Raw genomic sequence first — 21518 nt, forward strand, 5'->3', positions numbered from 1 at the left:
TATACTTTTTTAACTTCGAAATATTTTACTTTTTTACCTAGTCAGGTGTCAGTCTTTCTTTGATTTTGTTTTTATACTTACAAGCTGTTTTTCACTTAAAAATTATATAGAAATTCGCTGTTGTACTTTCCTTCTGCTATTTTTATTTATTTTTAAACATTTAATTATTCCCTCTGGAATTTACTTTCGTGTAAGAAATGAAGTTCCAGTTCTCTTTCCAAATGGTTAGTTGGTTTTAACACCATCAGGTTTTACTGTTGTTTAATATATTTTGTTTTGGTTCGTTCGAACCTCAGAGATATACTTGAATGCATAACATATTACCGTTAGGTCATGATGAGGCCCTCTTTAGGCAAACAAACGTGCACTGAGGTGTCCGGCGCATATACATTACTTTTTATTTGCTTAATGTGCTTTTATTCACCTCTCCCTAACATAGATAACCATTTGAATGTGTTCTTTTAATATGTTTTTTGTTTTTGTATGCTGTATTGTTACTTGATTGTGGCAAAATATCACATAACATTCAAACTCCTAACATTTTCCAAGTGTACGATACAGTATTGCCAACCACATACACATTGCTGTGCAAGAGATCCCCCGAACGCCCCTATCCTGCATGACTGAAACTCTGCACCTGCTGAACAACAACTTCCTACCTTCTTCCTCACAGCTCACCATTCTACTTTTTGTATATATGAGATTGACTACCTTAGGTACTTCATATAAATGGAATCCAGCAATGTTTCATGGGTATATGTGACCGGATTATTTTATTTAGTATAATGTCCTTAACATTCAGCCACATCGTAGCATATGACAGAAGTTCTTTTATAAGTATTCCATTGTATCTATGTTATATACCACATTTTCTGTATCCATTTATCTTTTGATAAACAATTAGGATGTTTTCACCTCTTAGCTATTATGAAAAATCTCATTGAAGTCCCGTTTTCAGTTCTTTTGGGTGTATACCCAGAAGTGAGATTGCTGGATCATATGGTAGTTCTACTTTTAACTTTTTTGAGGAATCTTCATAATTTTTTTAAGTGTCTTCAGCATTTTTGTATTATATTTTTAAAAAATGTTTAAAGTATACACAGAAAAACGCACAAAACATTAGTGGGTTATCACACAGCAGACATCTAGGTCGAGAAATAGACCTCCTTACCCTTCCATAAACCCTCTCAATCCCCCTTTCTACTTAATAATTTCTCCCCTGTCTCTAGCACTTAGTTTGGCCTAAAGTTTTAGAACTTTTGGTCTTTTGAGACACGCTTCCTTTGCTCAGGCCTGCTTCCACGTCTGGAAGTGTACTTTACCTTCTAATCTTTTCTGCTATAGACAGTTTTAGAACTTTTTATAAATAGAATCATACAGTATTTTGTGTCTGGCCTTTTTGATCAACATTTTGTTTGTATAGATATACTCACTTTTACTGCTTTAAAATGTTCTTTTTTATTACTGTACCACAATTTATGCATTATCTTGTAGATGCAGACATTTTGGTTGTCTTAGTTTGTGAATATTAAGAATAATGCTGCTATGAATATTCTTGATGATGTTTTTTGGTACACATGGACATCCTGAAATTATTCTTATGGGTTAGTCATTCAGTTTTAGTAGACGGCACAATGAAAAGTAGTTCTGCCCATTTTATTCTCATGAACAGAATGTGAAAATTCTGTCTGTTCCACATCATTGCCAATGCTTTATATTGTCACTCATTTTAAAATTACAAACATTCTAGAGGTTATGAGTTTATCTTATTGTGGTTTTAATTTGTATTTTGTTAACTCTGAGGTCGAGCATCTTTATATGTTTATTGGCCATTTGGATATCTTGTGAAGTGCCTACTAAAATCTCTTGCACATCTTTCTACTGGGTTGTCTCATTTTTCTTACGGATTTTGTAGGCTTTCTCTACATTTTTGAATATGAATGTCATATTTATTGGAAATATCTTCCATCTTAAGACTTGCCTTTTTATTTTTCTGAATGGTATATAATTTGACAAATAGAGGTTATTAGTATTAATATAATGCAATTTATCAATGTTTTCCTTAGGGTTACTTCTCTTTCTGTCCTGTGAAGAAATATTCTCTACCCCAAGGCCCAGGAAGTTATATATTCTTGTTATCTTTTAAATCTCCACTTTCCAGTATTGTAGTTACTAGCTCCATGTAGCCATTTAATTTTAATTCATTAAAATTAAAATCTAAAGTTCATTTTCTTAGTCACAGTAGCCACATATCAAGTGTTCAAATAACTACGTGTGGCTCACGGCTACCATATTGGACAGTACAGACATAGGTGGTTTCCATCATTGCAGAAAGCTGCCTTGGACACTGTTGTCTTTTAATTTAACTATTGAATGTTCACATTTATATTTGATTCACCTGGAATCAATTTACATGAATAGTTTGAGGTAGTAGGGATTAAGGTTTGTTTTGTTACATATGAATAACCAGTTGACTGAAACCATTTAGTGAAAAGACCATCCTGACTCTACAATGCCACCTTTGTCAGACCAAGTATGAATACCCTTCCACTCACTGTCTTCATTACTTTGCTCTAAAGTGTTATAGTACCAATTATATATTTACGGACTTTTTGTGTCTGTGTTGAAATGTTGTTTTGTTTTCGTGTATTTTATTTTTAACATATGTAAAGAATCCTGTGTCTTATTGTGACTTTTTCACAAGCTGTGTTCTCAGGATTCTTCCATCTTGCTCTGTGTGCATCTAACCCATTACTTCTAATTTCTGCTCTATGCTCCATTTACCAGGTTAACCCAAACCTCTTTGTACCATACCAGCACCACTGTGTATTCATTCTTTTTTGCTGTAATTTTTGTGCATTTGGAAAATTTTTATTGAATGTTTCCTATATGCCTGACACTATTACAAGTGTTGAGGATAAAGCACTTTTAAATTATTATAGAAATTTTCACATAAATAGATTGTGTGGTTAAGAAAATAGATTCTCTCTTAGTGATCATAATGGCAAGCTAAGAAAAAAAAAAGGGAGGTGCAGAAGGCCGTGCAAGAAAACCTAAATATGAGATATTTTAGAATGTGTCACAATTCCTTATGGTTTTAGGAGAGCTTGTAGGACCAAAAAAAGCCATATTTGACTTTGATGCATTCTGGTTTGAATGGCACAATGTTGAGGACTTGTGTTATGTTTCCTTTTCTCCATATTTGCTCACCGTACTTAGTTCAGTTCGTGCTCAGAACAACACTCTTACCATTGTGATGTAAATGCGCCTCCCTGAGTTTTAGAGACAATTTCCCTGCTGGCTAAGTCAGTTACCACTCATATATCTTTTTTATGACCTCTTCCATTAGTGACTGCTGCTGTCGTTTCTGCTGTTATTCTTTTTATTCTTGTCAGTATGTATTTAAAAATTCTTTTACTGTAATTTTAGTGGAGTTTCAGGAGAGAGTGGATGCTAGTACATGAGCACAGCCTGGCATCTCTGACTTTTTAGACATAACTTTCTCCTATGTGATATGTATTTTGTCCTGTTGTGAAGAAACCGTGCTTACACTCCATTGAACCTTCCAGACACCTCCGTAATTTTGTCTTTGGATCGTGTTTAGGTCCATGTAGTTACTCTTGATTGTCTAGTATTATGTTCTTTTTGTTTCAGAAAATATTTTCATAGGTTTGTGCTTTTCTTTACTCATCATCAAATAAAGTGTGACCCATACAAACCCAGTTTTTGTATACAGAACGGTGTGTGCTCACTCTTGGCTCTTTGTATGGCTTACCTGAATTAATGGACCTTTATTTATGCTTTTTTTTTTTAATTAAAAATTATTGGAGTGACATTGATTAACAAAATCAAATAAGTTTCAAGTGTATCATTCAACGGAAAGTTGTATGTAGGACATGGTTCCATAGTGAAGAGGTTAGCAAGTCTGCTTTACATGCAGAAAGTCCTGGGTTCACGCCCCAGTGGAGCCATGGTCCATGGTCTACGGCCATGCCACCCCGAACAAGCTCGATGTCTGATCTCAGAAGCTAAGCAGGGTCGAGCCTGGTTAGTTCTGGGATAGGAGACCACCTAGGAAGACCAGGTGCTGTTGGCATAAATAATTAATTAAAGAAAAGAAAGTTGTATATATATTGCATTGTGTGTTGACCACCCAGAGTTAGACTTCCTTCTGCTTAATTTCTACTTTTGACTGAAGTTCCACATAGTCAAGTTACTTTAAGATAGGGATTCTGTCTCATTAAATCTATATCTCTAGGAATTAATGTAAGCAGTACTGTGAAGTCTCTTGTGTAAGTTTAAAACAGCATTCATATTAAAATCAAATTGCTATTGCAGTTTTTTTCGGGGGTGGTGACATGATAAACCTTTTCAGATTGAGTTATTTTAGGTGAAAAAGGTATGGAATTTCTTCTAAAGTAGTGTGAACATTTATTTAATGAATTAGGTTATCTAATTTGGTATAATAGTATAGTAATGAGACAAAGGTTCTGAGTTTGATTTTTACTCCTTCCATATCCCCAGTGTGAATTATGTTCTGTGGTATGCTCTGCATTCTTAATATTGGCAAACACACTCAATCATAATTTATACTACTATCAGAGGGTCCAGATAGAACTGTAACTATATAAATGATCAATCCAGATAATCAAGCTACTAGAAAAAATAACCCAAAACATATGCTTTCAAGATAATGATTCAATAAAATTTTCTTTTAATATGGAGAATAACGATAATAATAGACTATTCTTATTATCAAGTAATGTTAAACATTATATTAGATACTTCATTTTTATTTAAAATAGTTGACTATGAATAATATCTTTCCTTTAAACTGTTTTTACATAGGTTCTTTGAACTGAACTTTGATGGAAAGATTTTTAATTGATGATAGGTTAAATGATGAAATTCTGAACATGGTTAGAATTCTCACTTTTGTTAAGGTATTAGTGTTAATGTCCAAAGAAGTTCATAAGTAGCCTCTATTCAGTAGCTTAAACTATATTCACTCACACTGATACTAAATGAAATAAACCACTGTGTGCCAGGCTCATAATACAGGGAGACTAAATTCTGGAGGGTAAGTTGTTGTTGACAAGGCTATGGGGTAAGATTTGCTGGGTAATGCTGAATGTAGGCTTAATGAGTAACAGCTCTGTAACTGTGGTCTTGGGGTGGGAGGTGGGGGTCAAGTGGCACTATTACATTTATGAGAGTTCTTAAAAGTTTTTCAGCAGTGAAATGACCTAAAGATGGGCAGGAGATAGGGAAAGGAGGAGGACAACATATCATATTAAATAACTGGTTGAGAATTGACCCTAATGTGGGCAGAGCAAGGCGGTCCTTAGCCAGTTGTTTCTGACAGGCTTTTCTCATTGAATTTTTACTTCTTAGATGAGCAGCTTTATTAAGGATGCTCAAACTCTCTAATCAATATATGTCTCTACTATTTAAAATGCCATGGTAAATTAATAATCAAATTGATTATATTTCATTGTTACTTTTCCTGGTGAGTTGGGCTTAATTATTAAGCTTTATTTAGCTTTTCCTTTTTTTCTTTTAAGCTTCCTTATTTATTCTTTCGAAGTCTTTAAATATATATATATGTATATTTAAATGAATCAACCAGAATTTGCAAGATCTGTTTGAATTGATTACATTGACTATTTTGAAATATTTCTCATCAGTGGTCCAAATATTTTTGTTTCTATTTTAGAACAAAATCCAGTCTCATAGCAGAGGAGAATATAATGTTTACAGCACCTTTCAGAGCCATGAACCAGAGTTTGACTACTTGAAAAGTTTAGAAATAGAAGAAAAGATCAACAAAATTAGGTGGTTACCCCAGAAAAATGCTGCTCAGTTTTTATTGTCTACCAATGGTAAGTGAAAGTTTTTCTTTTCATATGCCTTCTATGTACACATATTTTATAGGATACTTTTTTCCCTTTTTAAAGAGAAAAATTGTTAAGAGATCTCTGCAAATAGTCATTTGGAACTATTTCTTCTCCATAGAATGTAAACTCTTCTTTTTCGTCTTCCCTTTTTTTTTTTATTCTTGTTTAGTTTTTAAATTCTATGAAAGATTCGTAGGTGTCAGTTTCCTTTTAACACACACAGTTTGTAGTGAAAAGAATGGGCTTTACCAGGGGATTTAGGTCGGATTCTGTTTCTGCCACTTCTTGGCCTAACCTTGGGCAGGTTACTGACACTGAGTCTAAGTTTTTCCCTCTGCAAACTGGAGGTAGTAACATATATATTATAGTATTGGTATGAGTAATGTGACAATTCTAAATGTACATAATGCATGCTCAGTAAATGTTAATTTGCTTTCTTCCTCCTTTATAAGTGTGCCAAAACTCTCCAAAGAGTATTTCAAAATGTAAATTTAAAATACTCTCTCAAAGAATGGTCCCCATTCAAGGATACTCTTTCTTCTTACCTGGTCCTTGCCATTATGGATACAAACGAATTGACAGACTGTAGCCCTCTCAACAAGCCTCACATCTGGAGGAATATTCTTCTTATTACTGTTTTGCTTCCTCAGGGAAAGTTATTAAGTGTGGGTTAGAATTGTGTGATGACTCTTAACCAGAATTTAAACTCCTTTATTACAAGTCAAGAGTTGGGTCTTTTGTTTGTTTTTCATGTGAGTTGTTGTAACTTGGTTTTTTCTTGGGGGCTAGGGTCTAAAGAGAGTCATTAGAGTGGGTGAAGAGTACTTTCAGATTCTGGATAGCCATAGTCTGTAAAAATTTAGATTAAAACTTCTTCAAGGCTGGAGAAAACCTCTCATTTTCTCATCCCTTCACTATTCATAAAAGCAGATGTTAGCGCCTGGACCTTAACATTCTTTACCATTTGCAAAATGTAAACTCAAATGACCTCTAGGGTGACATGGTAAAAAATACTGAGGGCCCCTTTTATCCAGTTTAGGCCTCATCACTCTCAGTATCGAGTTCTTGGAAATGCTTTCCACAAAATGATGCTACTCTCTAACACGGTAGATCTTTGCTTCCTCTAGCGCATTTTACTATTCATCAGAACTCTCCCTAACCAGCCCATTGAAACTTGTACCCTCTACCCCTCTCTTTTCACATAAACTGCATTCTTATTATTGTTAAAAGAAAAACGAATAGAAATAACAGTTTAAAGCTTATAACTTAGAATATCGTAAATGGAGTACTGTGTTTACTCATGTCATATGTTCGCCTCTAATCTGGTTCAGTTTTAATTTATATGGTAAACTACATTATTTCAAATAGCACTTCGGCTACTGTTTTCTTTTTTGATATGAAATAATACATAATTATACCATTTATATTGCTTTTACTTTTGGAAGTAAATGTCCCAGGGAAGTGTGTTGTTACACATTTTATGTATTGGAATATTCTTAACAGTTTGACAGTTAGTTCACTTCTTACAGGCTAAATCATTTTACTTTTAATAAAGGGGAAATTTTTAAAATACAGGCTGAAATAGAATAGTATAATGAAGCCCTGTAGTAATTCTCATCACTCAGCTTTAACAATTCTGTTATCAGCCAGTTCTGTTTCTCAGACACTTCTTCCCCTTCTTCTCAGTATTATTTGAAAGCAAATTTAATTTCAGCTTATTTATGGATTAAAGCTTAAATATCTTTCAATTCCCACCTTATATATATGCATGTGTCTTCCTTGCAACCTTTCATGTCCTCCAGTGTGGTTTGAAACAAGCAAGACAACATATAACCAGATGAGCTTTTCTAGACACCTAACTCTACGAAGGCTCAGTGCAGGAAGAGACACTGGGAATTCCAGTGGTTGGGTCAGGGGTTTGCGAATCTATATAGTTCTTTTTTGTAGACAGAATGAACAGTGTCCCAAGTAGATTACTATGTAAATTCAAGAAATCATTGATTAATAATAAAAGTTGTTTTAAAGGACACTACACAATGCAGTGTAGGTTTTTTGTGTATTCATTGTTCTTGTTGTTGTTAATGAATGCTAAATAAAATGCAGTATTTGAAGGTGGTACTTTTTTTGGTGCTAAAAATAGAGTCCAATGTGGAAGGACAGAACTGGTATTGCTGTGTCTGGGTGTGGTGGGATAGGAAAACAAATGAGAGGAATAGGACTTGAAGTATATCTGAAAAGCTTTATTAAAAAAAAAAATAGAAGACAATTATGGGGAAATGTCAACATCTGTTAAATCTGAGTAGTATCTTTATATTATTTTGTATATTTTTCTCTGTGAGATATAGCATAATACTACCCCTTCCCCCCAAATGTGTAATGGGTCTTTATACTCATAAAAACATTAGAAACTGCTATGGGAAAATGGGAGAAAATGTGATCAGATGTTTCAGCTTTGATTCACTGAAATTAATCTTACTTTCATCCTTTCATTGGCTTTCCATGATCATCATAAACAGTTTAGTGTTTCTCAGATCATTTTTACTTAAATAATTTTATAGCCATTTTTATAACTTTAGTTCACTTAATGTTTTTCAAGTGATTTTATTCTTTCTCTTTAACCTTCTTTTGCTTTTCTCTGAATTCTCCTCAATTCCTCCACATTGCAAAAACATCCAACTCTAACCTGATGACCCATGGGTCTTGAAAATATGAGTAATACAAAGTTTACTCGTTAGTAGGTGTTTTAGCAGTTTGGTAATAAGTCTTTTGGACCCACAAAAGAAACTCTTGGTAGCATAGTTTTTCCCTGCCTCAGCCCTCTGCTGGGACGAAAGAAACACGGGGACTTTTGGACTTCTGGAATACTTGTTTAGTTAAGAGTGTTGACAGTTTAGGGAATCACATAGAGCAGTACTTAACCTTTTGGAAGTAACATTTCTTTGAGAATTTGAAATCCCCTTCACATAAATTATGTAAATTCACATAATCGTGCATGCAGTCTTATAGAGTTTGATTATTCTCATTGCAGATGTACCTGTGGGCCAAAAACTCCAGGTAAAAAGTCAGCACTGTAGAGCACATCAATTTAAATTTAATTTTATGTTGTATTTATTTAAAATTTTTATTTATAACCTGTCTTGTCCTCAAGTATTTCACTAAAATTGTGTAGTACTTCTGTGTCCTGTCTGTGTCCTGTCCTGTGTTTATGCTAAAGTTTTTTTTACCCTCTTATGTCACAAATTGTACCACTTTAAAATTTTTGAAGTTTAATTTGTTTTAAAAAAAATGTTTGCCCAATTTTTCATGACTTTTAAAATTTTCTTCTAATTTAAATAAATTTCATCTCATTTGGAAGTTTAATAAGTATATAGTAGATTTCTTTATGTGGATTTCTAATAAGGTTGTTGAATTTGAATAAGCCATAAGACAATTATGGGGATTGGGTCGAGGAGGCTTGTCATTCTCATCATCTTTAGATGATAATTTCTCCCAAAATGTAAAATTTAGGCTTGATTCATTTCTATTAAGATTTGGGCAGAAGTGAAATATTATTCTAAAGTATATATTTATCTAACTTACATAAATACATACAAATTAAATAGCATGTAAAAATATGTGTAACAGCTGCACAGTAACTAGAAACATGATTTCATAGGGCTTAGCTGAAATATTAGGTTACAAATTAGTAGAGTTAGCCATTTTTCGGTGTTTACACTTCATCTTTGCAGGACATCCACAGGGGCAGCTGGCTTTTCTCTACAAGGCTGAGAGAGGTGGCCAGGCTAAAGGAGTCCTGCTACCTGTGTGTATGACAGAGTTTTTAAAATCCTTTTATATACTTTTTAAAAATTGTGTTATGCCCATTTTCTTATGAAAGATAATTATTAAGAATGTGATATTTTTATATGAGTGCAATTTTAGGATTATAACAATGTATTAAATAAGCATGAGTTTATAGTGATATAAACAAATGATTCATTAAGCAGATAATTGGGGAGAAGGGATGCTTCTTATAGGAGAATTCATATATGTGGATAGATGACTCCTCCCACAGGGAGTGTAACTTAATTCTTCCTTTAAGTCAGAGGTCACCAACCCCTGGGCCATGGACCAGTACCAGTCCGTGGCCTGTTAGGGACTGGGCCACAGAGCAGGAGGTGAGCAGCTAGCAAGGGAAACTTCGTCTGTGTTTGCAGCTGCTCCCTAGCGCTGCTAGTATCTTGGCTTCAGCTCCACCTCAGATCATCAGGCATTAGATTCTCATAGGAGCATTGGTCCCTGGTACCACAAAGGTTGGAACCTTTAAATGACTCACTTCCAAACTATTAATAGAGTATGGCAAGTGGGAAAATAGTAACTGCAGTGAAGAAACCTGGCACATACTGCCTTAACCAAGAGATCAAAGCTCAGTAGCATCGCCCTCAGAAGAGTCCTGTTGATCACACATATACCCTGACTTCACCTCCCATGCTCTTCCGGAAGTCTCATGATTCCAGTCTGGTTGAGGAAGCAGCAAACATAACCAGTTAAGGTATTTCTGCAAAATACCTCACCACTGCTTCTATAGACTGTCAGTATGAAGAAAATAAGGAAAGTCTGAGAAATTCTTAAAGTTAGATGGAAATTTGACAACTAAATACAGTGTGGTTTGGATTCTGGATGGGATCTTGAAACAGAAAAAGGAAGTTAGTAGAAAACCTGGTGAAATCTGAGTGTAGTCTGGAGTTTAATTAATACTAATATGCAATGTTAATTTCTTAGTTTTAACAAATGTACTAGATTGCATGATATATTGACATTGGAAGAAACTTGGGTGAAGGGCATATGAAAACACTCTGCTACCTTTGTAACTTAATTCAAAAATAAAATTTATTTTTTAACATACTACATATAGAGAGAGACTCAAAGGGAAAGTTAAGTTTATTAGAAAAGGGTTAACACTCCACAGAGTGTGGTCTCCTGTCAGAGGCAGAGAGTGAAAGAGACAGAGTAAAGAATACTGAGAGACAGTGAGAGGGACCTATATATTCTTGATACCTAAGAATTTTGTCTTGAAGGACTTGGGGACGTATGCTTTAAATCGGTCAGGTTTTTTTCAGACCCTTTTTACTACTTATGAATCCCTAATATACAGTGGGGAAAGATAGAAAGAATTTGTGGACTGATAGGATCCACTAGGAAGTGTGGGACCAAGAGATGGACATTCCTTACCATAATAGTTAGGCTATCCTAACCAACTTTGTTACTTGTTCTCTTTTTAAAATTAAATATTGGATACATTTGTATGTATATATAGACAGATGTGTTTATATGCACATAAATTTTTCCCCTTTAGCAGCTTTACTTTTAAAGGATAAAGACCTGGTTGTGACTTGATTTTAATATCAAATAGAATTTTAGGAGTTTCATTAATATAAATCTGCAGTTTCTATTTTGTATTTCCTTGTTATGTGTTTTTATCTACCTAGTAGTAAGAAATTTGTTGTAAGTCTGGTAAGAGATTTGATTCTTGAGATTTTTTTAGGTGAAATATGAAATGACATGTTTAAACATACCTTAAAATGTTTTACTTCCATCAGTACTACTCTTTTTTTGAGGACTTTGTTCATTGTCTCCCTAGATAAAACAATAAAATTATGGAAAATCAGTGAAAGGGACAAAAGACCCGAAGGGTATAACTTGAAAGAGGAAGATGGAAGGTATAGAGATCCTACTACAGTCACTACACTACGAGTGAGTACATAAGAAAAAAATGATTCTAATTTTGATAGTGTTTTGTATTCATATTACATATTCTAGATCCTGAGCAGAATTCGAATAATTAAGATGATTACTATCTGCCCCCTCCCCAACAATTCTGGGACTAGGGAGGACACTAAAAATGCCTAGTTTAAACAGAACCTGACCCACACAGAGGTCTCACTATGGCCAGGAGCAGAATCGGGACTCAACACCAGACGGCTATAATTCTGTGCCACACTCTTTTATTCTTGTGGTTTGAATATCAGCTATTACAAAATTAAGTTTCAAGAGATCAAAAAGCAGAAATGGATCAAATCTCCTTGAGTTCACCTAAAAAATATCAAAAATTAGACCCGCTGGGCTAATTTCCTTTTTAGTTACTTTAATTTTAATCATAATCACTTAATAACTTTGCAGGTCTTTCAAGCAAAAGATTGCGACTAGGAAGAACTGCAAATCCTAATAGTATTGCTATCTGGAAAAGAAGACAAATTGTTGAAATTATTTATTTTTCTTCTCATTTCAACACTTTGAAGGATAGATAAACATCAGTTGCTCTTAAAACTTAAATACGTATATTCTACTATGTTATGCTCTTTCAAAAACTGTAGAAATGAAGTGTTCTGAACCTTAAATGCTGTTGTAAACAATGAATATTTTGTAATGACTGTTTTTCATGTGTCTTATTGACAGGTGCCAGTTTTTAGGCCCATGGATCTAATGGTTGAGGCCAGTCCACGAAGAATATTTGCCAATGCTCATACATATCACATCAACTCAATTTCTATTAATAGTGATTATGAAACATATTTATCTGCAGATGATTTGAGGATTAACCTTTGGCATCTGGAAATTACAGACAGGAGTTTTAGTATCCATTTGTTTTTATTTGTTCTTGTTTTGTTTTGGTGGTATGAAGTCAATAGAAATATTTCTCCAAATTCCCATTTCATTGTTTATATTACAGCCCTGAAAATTTTCTGTGCGTATACAAGTATGTGATATATAAACATATATACCTGGCACACACATATACGCTGTATACATATAAATATAGAGATGTATATAAATATAGTTTTTTTAAGTATATATTTTTAAAGTTCTTGATAAATGTTAGCAACTGTTACTACTACTGTTAATACATTTCCAATACATATCATTTGAAAAGTTAACAGTTCACTATAATTTATACTCTTAACAGTATATAAAAAGAGCCGGTGTCCCTATACTGTTAACAGTCTTGTGAAAAGTCTTTTGCTGTTTTGATTTGCATTTTTTTCATTATGAGTAAATGAGCTTTTTTCATATTTATCAACCATTTATTTTTTCTATTCTAATGTTTTCCTTGGACTTGCATATTTTTGTTTTCCTTTGTTTTTAAAGAATTTTTTAGGTAAATTAGCTCCATCATTTGTGTACACTACTTTCTCTTAATATTTCAGAAGATAAACTTATCTTTATGGCTTTTGGGATTTGTATCATACTCAGAAAAATAGACTGCTATATTCTAAGTGATTTAAAATTTGTACATATTCTCAGATTTTTCTTTAGGCATTATAAGCTTTGGTCTCTCTGGGATTATACTTATAAGGACTAGAATACAATTCAAAATTAATGCTTGTGCTTTACCCTATGAATGAATTTTTAGACTTAAGAATTGTAAAACTATGTTTACCCTTTCTAAGTGGAAATTCCTTAATAAAATGCTATCCAGATATTGTGGATATTAAGCCTGCCAATATGGAAGAGCTAACAGAGGTGATTACAGCAGCAGAATTCCATCCAAACAGCTGTAACACGTTTGTATACAGCAGCAGTAAAGGAACTATTCGGTTATGTGACATGAGGGCATCCGCCCTCTGTGATAGACATTCTAAATGTAAGTTAATTGCATCTTTTTTTTTTTCCCCAAATGATAACATTTTCTCTTTGTCTGAAATTAGCCTCAGACATGGTAACCATGTGTCCATAGGTTTAAAAATGTGCTCAGAGCCTGCTCTACCCTTGGTGAGCTGCTGACTTTATACAAGGCATCGTACATTATTCTCCTGGAAGAACATAAGTGGCTTTTTCAGGGGCCTGTCTATTGACGTCCTAGTGGATATATTTTTAATGAAAAGTTACTTTTTGGGGAACTTGGGGTGAGGCTCTCCACCCCTGTATTCAAGTAGAGCAGTTCCTTTCTTTTTTTCTCTCCCTCTCTTTCTGTTTGAACTTCCCAGGAAGATTTTTTCTGAAAAGAGTTTTCCTTGGCTTAACAAAAAAGTTTGAAAAGCACTGGGTTAAAACATTAAGGGGTTGCATTATTATCTTAATGTTTTTAAATATTTTTAAGACTTGGTACATAACTTATCAAAATAATTTTACCTGGCCACTAAAAAATAAAATGATATGAATTTGGTGAGGATGGTGTGTTTCTTGTAGCGATAGTGCAGACAAAGTCAGTGAGGTAAATTGCAGAACCTACAAACCTGGGGCTCTGGAGTATAGCACGTACCTCCACGCTTTCAGTTTTAGTGTTTACGTCATTCTCTTAAGAAACTTTCAGGGAGCTTATAGCCAGAGAAGTGTTTTTCAGTTCTTTATTAGCCTGTCATTTTTAGCTTCTTCCTAGGAAGTTTGTGAATTGTTTCAGTAAATGCTTTATGCAAGCCAGAATATGATAACAAATTCCTTCTTCTTCTTCTTCTTCTTCTTTTTTTTTTTTTTTGTTGTTGCTTGTTTTTAGTGTTTGAAGAACCTGAAGATCCCAGCAACAGGTCTTTTTTTTCTGAAATTATCTCCTCTATTTCCGATGTAAAATTCAGCCATAGTGGTCGATATATGATGACTAGAGACTATTTGTCAGTCAAAATTTGGGACTTAAATATGGAAAACAGGCCTGTCGAAACATACCAGGTATTTGCAATTTTGTTTTTCAATGATCATATATATACCCTATTTACTTTCAAGTGTTTATAGAGAAGGATTTTGTATAATGTGTTAATCCTTCTGCAGTGTTTGTTCACCATTAGGCTTTTTTCTACAGAGGTCCATGAGTGTGTTACTTTTCCCTACGTTAAATTTATATGTACTTTTATAGGCTGTGTTGTCTATTCACTTTTGCAGTTAAAGTGTGATTTTGCTTCAGTATCACAATTTGGTTCAGTATTGATAGCTTATTTCCCCTGCTGCTTATCTACATTTAAGTTGAGGAAAGAAGCACACCCTCTATTAAGGTCTGGGGAGAGAAAAGGATTGGGGAGAGTGGCCAGTCCTAGTCGAATTGTGCTGGTTAGAATATTTTTAATAGTAGTTGAACTAGAGCCTAACTTTAGCATGCCAAGTTAAAGGCACTGGCATTCTGCCTTCTGTCTGAAGACCCTTGTCTAAAGCTAAAGGAAAGGGGCTTGAAAGCCCAGCAAGTTGGGCTGTAGAGTTGCCTCTAGTAGGATGTCAGTTCTGAATTCTCTCCTTGTCATCTAACCACTACCATTGACCCCTAACCTCCTCTTCTAGAGAAGAGATGAAGAGGTACACAGTCGAGAACAAGTGAGGGTGGCAGAAACTTGTGTTAGGCCCTCGGTTGTTAAAGAGTAGAAAACACTTCACATACAAAATTGATAAATGGTACCTTCTTTATGTGGTATGTTCTCAGTAAAATTAGAATAGTATTTCTCAAACTTTTCAGTCCATTTTGACAAACATAAAACCACTTAAGATTCTCCTCAGTGGTGTCTGAAATTTTTAAAGCAAAAGCAAGGAATGCAATACTGCTGTCTTCAAATTACTTTTATATATAATGGCCAAGATTCTAATTTGTCTCCTAGAGACCCTCACCGCCACCACCACCCCATTACCATAGAGAATAATTGATTTGAACTTGAACTTCATTCCCTTAAATTGTTTGATGAGGAACCTTGTACATACATTCTAAAACTTTGCTGAATTGTTACGATTTACCTAATTTTGCCTGATTGGCAGTTTTTCTGCCTATACTAAATTAGATTAGTGATTGAGAATAGAGTCACATCATACTCAATGTAGCATATACGCATTCAGGTATTCTTGCTGCATTTGTATAGGCATCTCGCTAAGCTGTGTGTGATTGAAGGGTAACTTTGATCTTACTAATATTTTGCCTTACATGCTTACTTTTAATCGTAACCGTGCGTGAGTTGCAATTCCTCTGTGTTAACAAATTTTTACTTAATGTCACACAAACATGGCCTGAATCATTCCACTAAAACTTGAAATGGACATTTAAAGTGACTTTAGGTTGTTTCATAAAGAATAGAGAAGTCTAAGCATTTAGAAGTAACTACTCTTTTCTATCATCACTTCTTTTGAAAGTTCTCTGTAAGTGAAAAAGGATAGTGAAACTCCTTTTTTTCCATCTGACCACAAGAAATACTTTGAAATTTTAAAAAATGAAATGTATCATTTCTTAGGATACGTTTTAAATGCCAGCTTTGTTTTCTAGTTTATCCCTTTGTGAACTAGTGAGTAAATATAGAATTATAGTTCAAAAAAAAACAGAAGTATATTTTCATTAGTTTTCAATATTGTGTAAGTGATATCAAGTGATATCAGATTTTTCAGTGATACATAATTTATCACTAGGCCAGGGCTTCAGTTATATGCCCAGAAGTGGTATTTAAAAGGAAGTAAAGCACAGTATTGAGTGTTTTTTAACAGCAATTCATGGATTGAAAGCTAAGTGTTAGCATATTTAAATATTGTTATAATATTCTTTAGTCTCTTCTCTGTGACATTTTCAGTATTTTCTGGCCTAATTTATAGAGAGTACATCTGCCATGCCCAGAAGGGTGCTTTTTTTGGTTGTGCAATAGGAAAAATGTGTGTTCACAGAAGGGGGACTCATGTCTATGCACACCTTTTCTTTAAAAATACAGATTTGTTAATCATCAATTTCCTAATTTTAATTGGTAGGTCTTGAGATATAAACTAAGAATGTACTTTGTTTTTCCCTAGGTGCATGAATACCTCAGAAGTAAACTTTGTTCACTGTATGAAAATGACTGCATATTTGACAAATTTGAATGTTGTTGGAATGGATCTGATAGGTAATTGATTTTAATTTGAACTTCTCATTCAAATGTAATTTTGTTAGAGTAAAGAAATTTACTATTTTTATCACTCCTGGTATGGTTGCCACATTCACTAAAAATATGGCAGACTTTTTTTAGATTGACATAAATTATAAATCCTAACTTCATACCCCCAACCCCCATGATTTTCTTGAAATAAATTTAGTAATGTTATAGCAATAGTGGCATATAAAAAATTAAACATTATGTTTATTAGTATTAAAATATATAAAAAAGCTCTAGATATTATAAATTATTATTTTAATATCTTTAAATATTTCCCTTTTGTGAATCAGATCAATCATGTTTGACATGCCAACAGAAGTTAATTCCCTTAACATTTAAATTTTTAAAAAAATAATCTCAAACTTAAAGAAAATTTACAAGAGTAATACAACTCTTAATTAGCCTCAGCTCATGTTCTTCTTGTTGCTGTTTGCTGTGTCAATCTTTCTTATTTCTTTTTACACATACACACATACACACACACACTTCAATTGAACAAGTTGGGAGTAAACTCCAAACGTGATGTCCCATTACCCCTAAATTCTTTAATGAGGATTCCTAAAAGACACTCTTCCTACCTAACTCTAGAGCAGAAAAATTCCCATCAATGCACTACTTGCATCTAATCCACAGATCCCATTAAAATTGCACCAGTTCTTATTTTAGTTATATTTTGTTAGTCTCCATTAATCTAGAACATTTTTTCATCCTTTCCTTTTTCATGACCTTAGCATTTTTGAAAAGCACAGGCCAGTTATTTTACAGAAAATTTCTATAATTTGAGTGTTCACTAATGTTTCCTCATGATTAGATTCAGGTTACATATTTTTGACAGGAATACCTCAGAAATGCTGACATAACAACGCCTTTTAAAATTTACAAATAGCCATAGATAGGTATCTTTATTTATTAAAACTTCATAAATTCAGAAAACATGGTGATACCAGCCTGAATTACATAAATCACTTAAAAAGAAATATAGTTTTATTACTTACAGGTACATGCACGAACTTGAGTTTAAAATGTCAATTGTTTTGGGGGGCGTTGATATTACTAAATAGATGATAATCATTTGTATTTAATAAATAACCTGTATATCATATAATTATGAGTTGTTTTCAAGCATTAAACAGTTTCTTAGTATCCTATAATCTTATTTACAATAATAATTTAAAATATTGTGAGAAGGACGTAGTAAGTAATAGCACCAGATCCTTTCTAAATGATTAATGGTTGTGAAGCTTTGTTTATTGGGATATTTAGTAAACATTGAGCAGTGATGGATAGCAAGTAGGACTGACAGATGTGTCTTGGGCAGGTTAAGAATTTGGCACCCCTTTAAACTGACTGATACTATTAAAAATATTTGTAAAAAATTTTGCTTAAATTTAATGTTACAGATAAAATGATTTTTGGTTCACAAAAAAATGTTTATGCTACTTCTTAATATTTAGAAGCAGATTTGCTATAAATATCATAAGATGTGATTATCCAAACCAGACAGTGTCCTGAGAACAAATAGCTTGTAATTTAAATCATAAAATAAGCCTTGGTTTCTTATGAACCATATATCCCATGCTTTGTTCTTTTTGTTTGTTTGTTTGTTTGTTTGTTTTGGTTTTAGAGCTTGTGAATCCCACAGTTGGTTGATATTTCTAGAAGCTGTCTAGTTTAGTTGATCAAGTAGTCTGTAGTTGCACAGATACTGAACAAAGACAATTCAGTACTATTAAGAAACTTTACTTGAGGCTGCTTTCAACTTTAGTGATAAGTTTTGGTAGTCACGAAAGGAGTCATTAATAGAAAATCGAGTTAATTGCTACCCTATTTATGGTTGGTGGCACCAGCCCTCACCCTAAATTTTAATCTTCATGAATTAGCTGTTTCTGGTAGATTACGAGGCTAGATTCCATCATTGAATCATTTTACTGAAAATAAGCCCTTATCCATTTGTTTGACTGAATACTCTGTCTACTTTCACAGTGTTGTCATGACTGGATCTTACAATAATTTCTTCAGGATGTTTGACAGGAACACAAAGCGAGACATAACCCTAGAAGCATCACGGGAAAACAACAAACCTCGCACGGTTCTGAAGCCACGCAAAGTGTGTGCAAGTGGCAAGAGAAAGAAAGATGAAATAAGTGTTGACAGCCTAGACTTCAACAAGAAAATACTTCATACCGCCTGGCACCCCAAGGAAAATATCATTGCTGTAGCTACTACAAACAATCTGTATATATTTCAAGACAAAGTGAATTAGGGTTGGCATTCCTAGCAGAAGAGCCCACTTCCTGCTTAGTTGAGATAGTTGAATCTAGCATTCGTACCTAAAAAAGAGAGAGGTCCATTGTGGCGCCCCTTTCCAGTGTTTGACAATGTGCCATTCGACAACACATTTTTTATAGCTACATGGAGAAAGCTCTGTGGATTCATCACTGTGGTGTTCTCCATGTCTGCTAGCCATTTAGGTAAGGGTAGGGCACTTTTAATTTAAATGACTTCTTGCACCATCTTGCCTAATGGACTAGATTGGACTGTATCAACATTGATTTACTCCACTTTTTATGCCTTCCATTGTGATGACGTCAAACACAGTGAAAGCCTTCAGTCATGCTTATGGGATTTAATTGTGTATCCTCATTACTGTATCATTTGTGGGGTACACCCCTTTCCCTTTTTTAAATTAAATACAGCTCATTCTTACTGTGGCTTGTAGCATTCCTCCTCTTCTGGCCTCCTGGACTCTTCCCCTTCATTTCTCTTACCCTTGCCCCCTCCACCCAGTCTTGGTGGTGGTATATTAAAAAAAGAAAGAACGAAAGCACACAAAATGAGTCAGTTTGGGGTCAGTGGTAAAGGGGGTATGTGTTGCGAACAAATGTTTTAATAACAGTTGGCTGTAATCACTCCTTGCCGTGTCTGGCACTGAAAATAAGGAAAAAAAAAAAACTACTACTGAATAAAAGTGACAAAGAATGGAGAATCTGGTTTTCTTTTTCTTTTTAATCTACCTCTTAAAGCCAGTATTTTGTGTCATAAATTTGGGTTCAATGAAAGGAAATGAGTTTCCATTGTTTTATTGGTATTTTTGTTAATTATTTTTATCATGTTCTTTTACATGGAGAAGGAGAGGTATTGGTTCTGTATGAACATGTTTCGAATATATATTGGTATTACCAAGGATTTCACAGCCTAAATGCTACTAGAGGTTTGGTGTTTTTTTGTTTTTTTTTTTACCATAGTTATCAAGGTTTTAGATACATTGTATCTACACTTAACTCATTATCTGTTGATGAAATTGTTGTAAATGGGAACCAAATTTGTAGTTTCATTTTTAAAGACTTTTTACAGTACTTAATTTCATTTACGCCTTACTAAATACTAAGTCAAAGACTTAAACTTTTTTAACAAATTGAAACTTTCTTTGTCATTCAATCATAAAACATAAAAATATCCTCAAGTGATTTACATAGATAAAATTAACACTGCACTAAATATTTTTTTTGTATTGCTATCAAATCTGAAATGTACTTTGCCATAGATGTTTTTTCTCTATTTTTGGTTTTCCAAAGCTATTAATATTAAAGACAAACTTTAAAGGTACAGTGTTCGAAAAGTGCTTAATGGACTCCAACAGCTGCCTCAAATAAAAATTTAGTGATCTGTATATGACTACATTTCCCTAAGTGATGATATCTTGTCCAAAGATAAAGAGTACCCCTATTTTATATAGGTAAAATGTACCTTTGTCAATCTTGCAGAAGCTTTAATGGAGAACAAATGGACTTTATTTTTAAAAAGATAAATCAAGTAGGCATTTATATTATTAGAGAATGGTAGTACGCTTTGCTTGAGCAGTAATATAACAACCTTGAATTTTAAAAGACTCTGAGTGCTTCTTATGTGTCCACTACCTATTGTTCTTTTCTCATCAGTGAAAAATGATTAAACATATCAACCGTAAATCCCTCTGCACTTATACAAATATAATGTCTTGTAAGTTAACATTTTTAGCACACAGAAACAATTTTATGTAATAAAATTACTGTATCTTTTGGACTTAACAAATCTGAATTTGTGTTTAAACACATTGATTATCTGTCTGATAATTCTTAAAAGAATGGCACTTGTACTAATTTATTTGGGGATCTTGGATGCATTCATAATTTGTATTAGTTATTCTTCACACTCGGCTTGGAAGTGGGCTATTCCCTTGCCGCAGGTATCAAACACCAATATTCTGTCTCTGATCAAGCATTTTCCAGAAAACCTTTTTGGGAGATTGTTTTCCTAAAGTTTCGATGTAGGTCTCGCTATAATACCACCAAACAGCTCTTGGAAGTTCTTTTTTGATTCTTCATTAGCTATGATGATTCTCGTCCATGACACTAAAGGTTAGTTTTATATATTTAAGAGAAACGTTGCTAAAATTAAAATGCCTCTATAAAGGAATGCTATTATAAATATTGTTAACAATATTCTCAAGTATCAATTTTTAATTTCTTTGGTGTAGCCAACTAAGCCCAGCCACTCATCTTCTATGGTCATGGTTAATCTTTTCTTAATAAAAATTATACTAGAAGAAACTTAGTCTTGTCAAGTTGCTTGTATTCTCCTGTTTTCTTGACACAAACGCATATTCTATTCCTTCTGACTTAACCTTTTTTTAAAAAAATGGTAGGAAAAAACTTTAATTCTGTTAATCTCCTTTAATCTTTGGTGGCTGGGCAGTAGTTACTTTATAAATCTCTGTATATAAATATGTGTTTATATGACTAGA

General features: G+C 33.6%; 1 protein-coding gene across 2 annotated transcripts in view; it reads left to right on the plus strand.

Annotated features, from left to right (window-relative positions):
* Positions 1 to 20341, plus strand: part of PPP2R2A (protein phosphatase 2 regulatory subunit Balpha) — a 77049-nt gene extending 56708 nt beyond the window's left edge. For both annotated transcript variants that reach the window (XM_016154290.2, XM_016154291.2), the window contains 7 exons: positions 5717 to 5882; positions 11518 to 11630; positions 12333 to 12510; positions 13354 to 13518; positions 14368 to 14537; positions 16614 to 16705; positions 18719 to 20341. In XM_016154290.2, coding sequence (XP_016009776.1) covers positions 5717 to 5882; positions 11518 to 11630; positions 12333 to 12510; positions 13354 to 13518; positions 14368 to 14537; positions 16614 to 16705; positions 18719 to 18998 — 1164 coding nt within the window. In that variant the 3' untranslated portion in view covers positions 18999 to 20341. The remainder of the gene's footprint in view (positions 1 to 5716; positions 5883 to 11517; positions 11631 to 12332; positions 12511 to 13353; positions 13519 to 14367; positions 14538 to 16613; positions 16706 to 18718) is intronic.
* The last annotated feature ends 1177 nt before the right edge of the window (positions 20342 to 21518 follow it).

The sequence above is a fragment of the Rousettus aegyptiacus genome, unplaced genomic scaffold (genome assembly GCF_014176215.1).
Source record: "Rousettus aegyptiacus isolate mRouAeg1 unplaced genomic scaffold, mRouAeg1.p scaffold_m13_p_16, whole genome shotgun sequence".
Classification (NCBI taxonomy): Eukaryota; Metazoa; Chordata; class Mammalia; order Chiroptera; family Pteropodidae; genus Rousettus; species Rousettus aegyptiacus.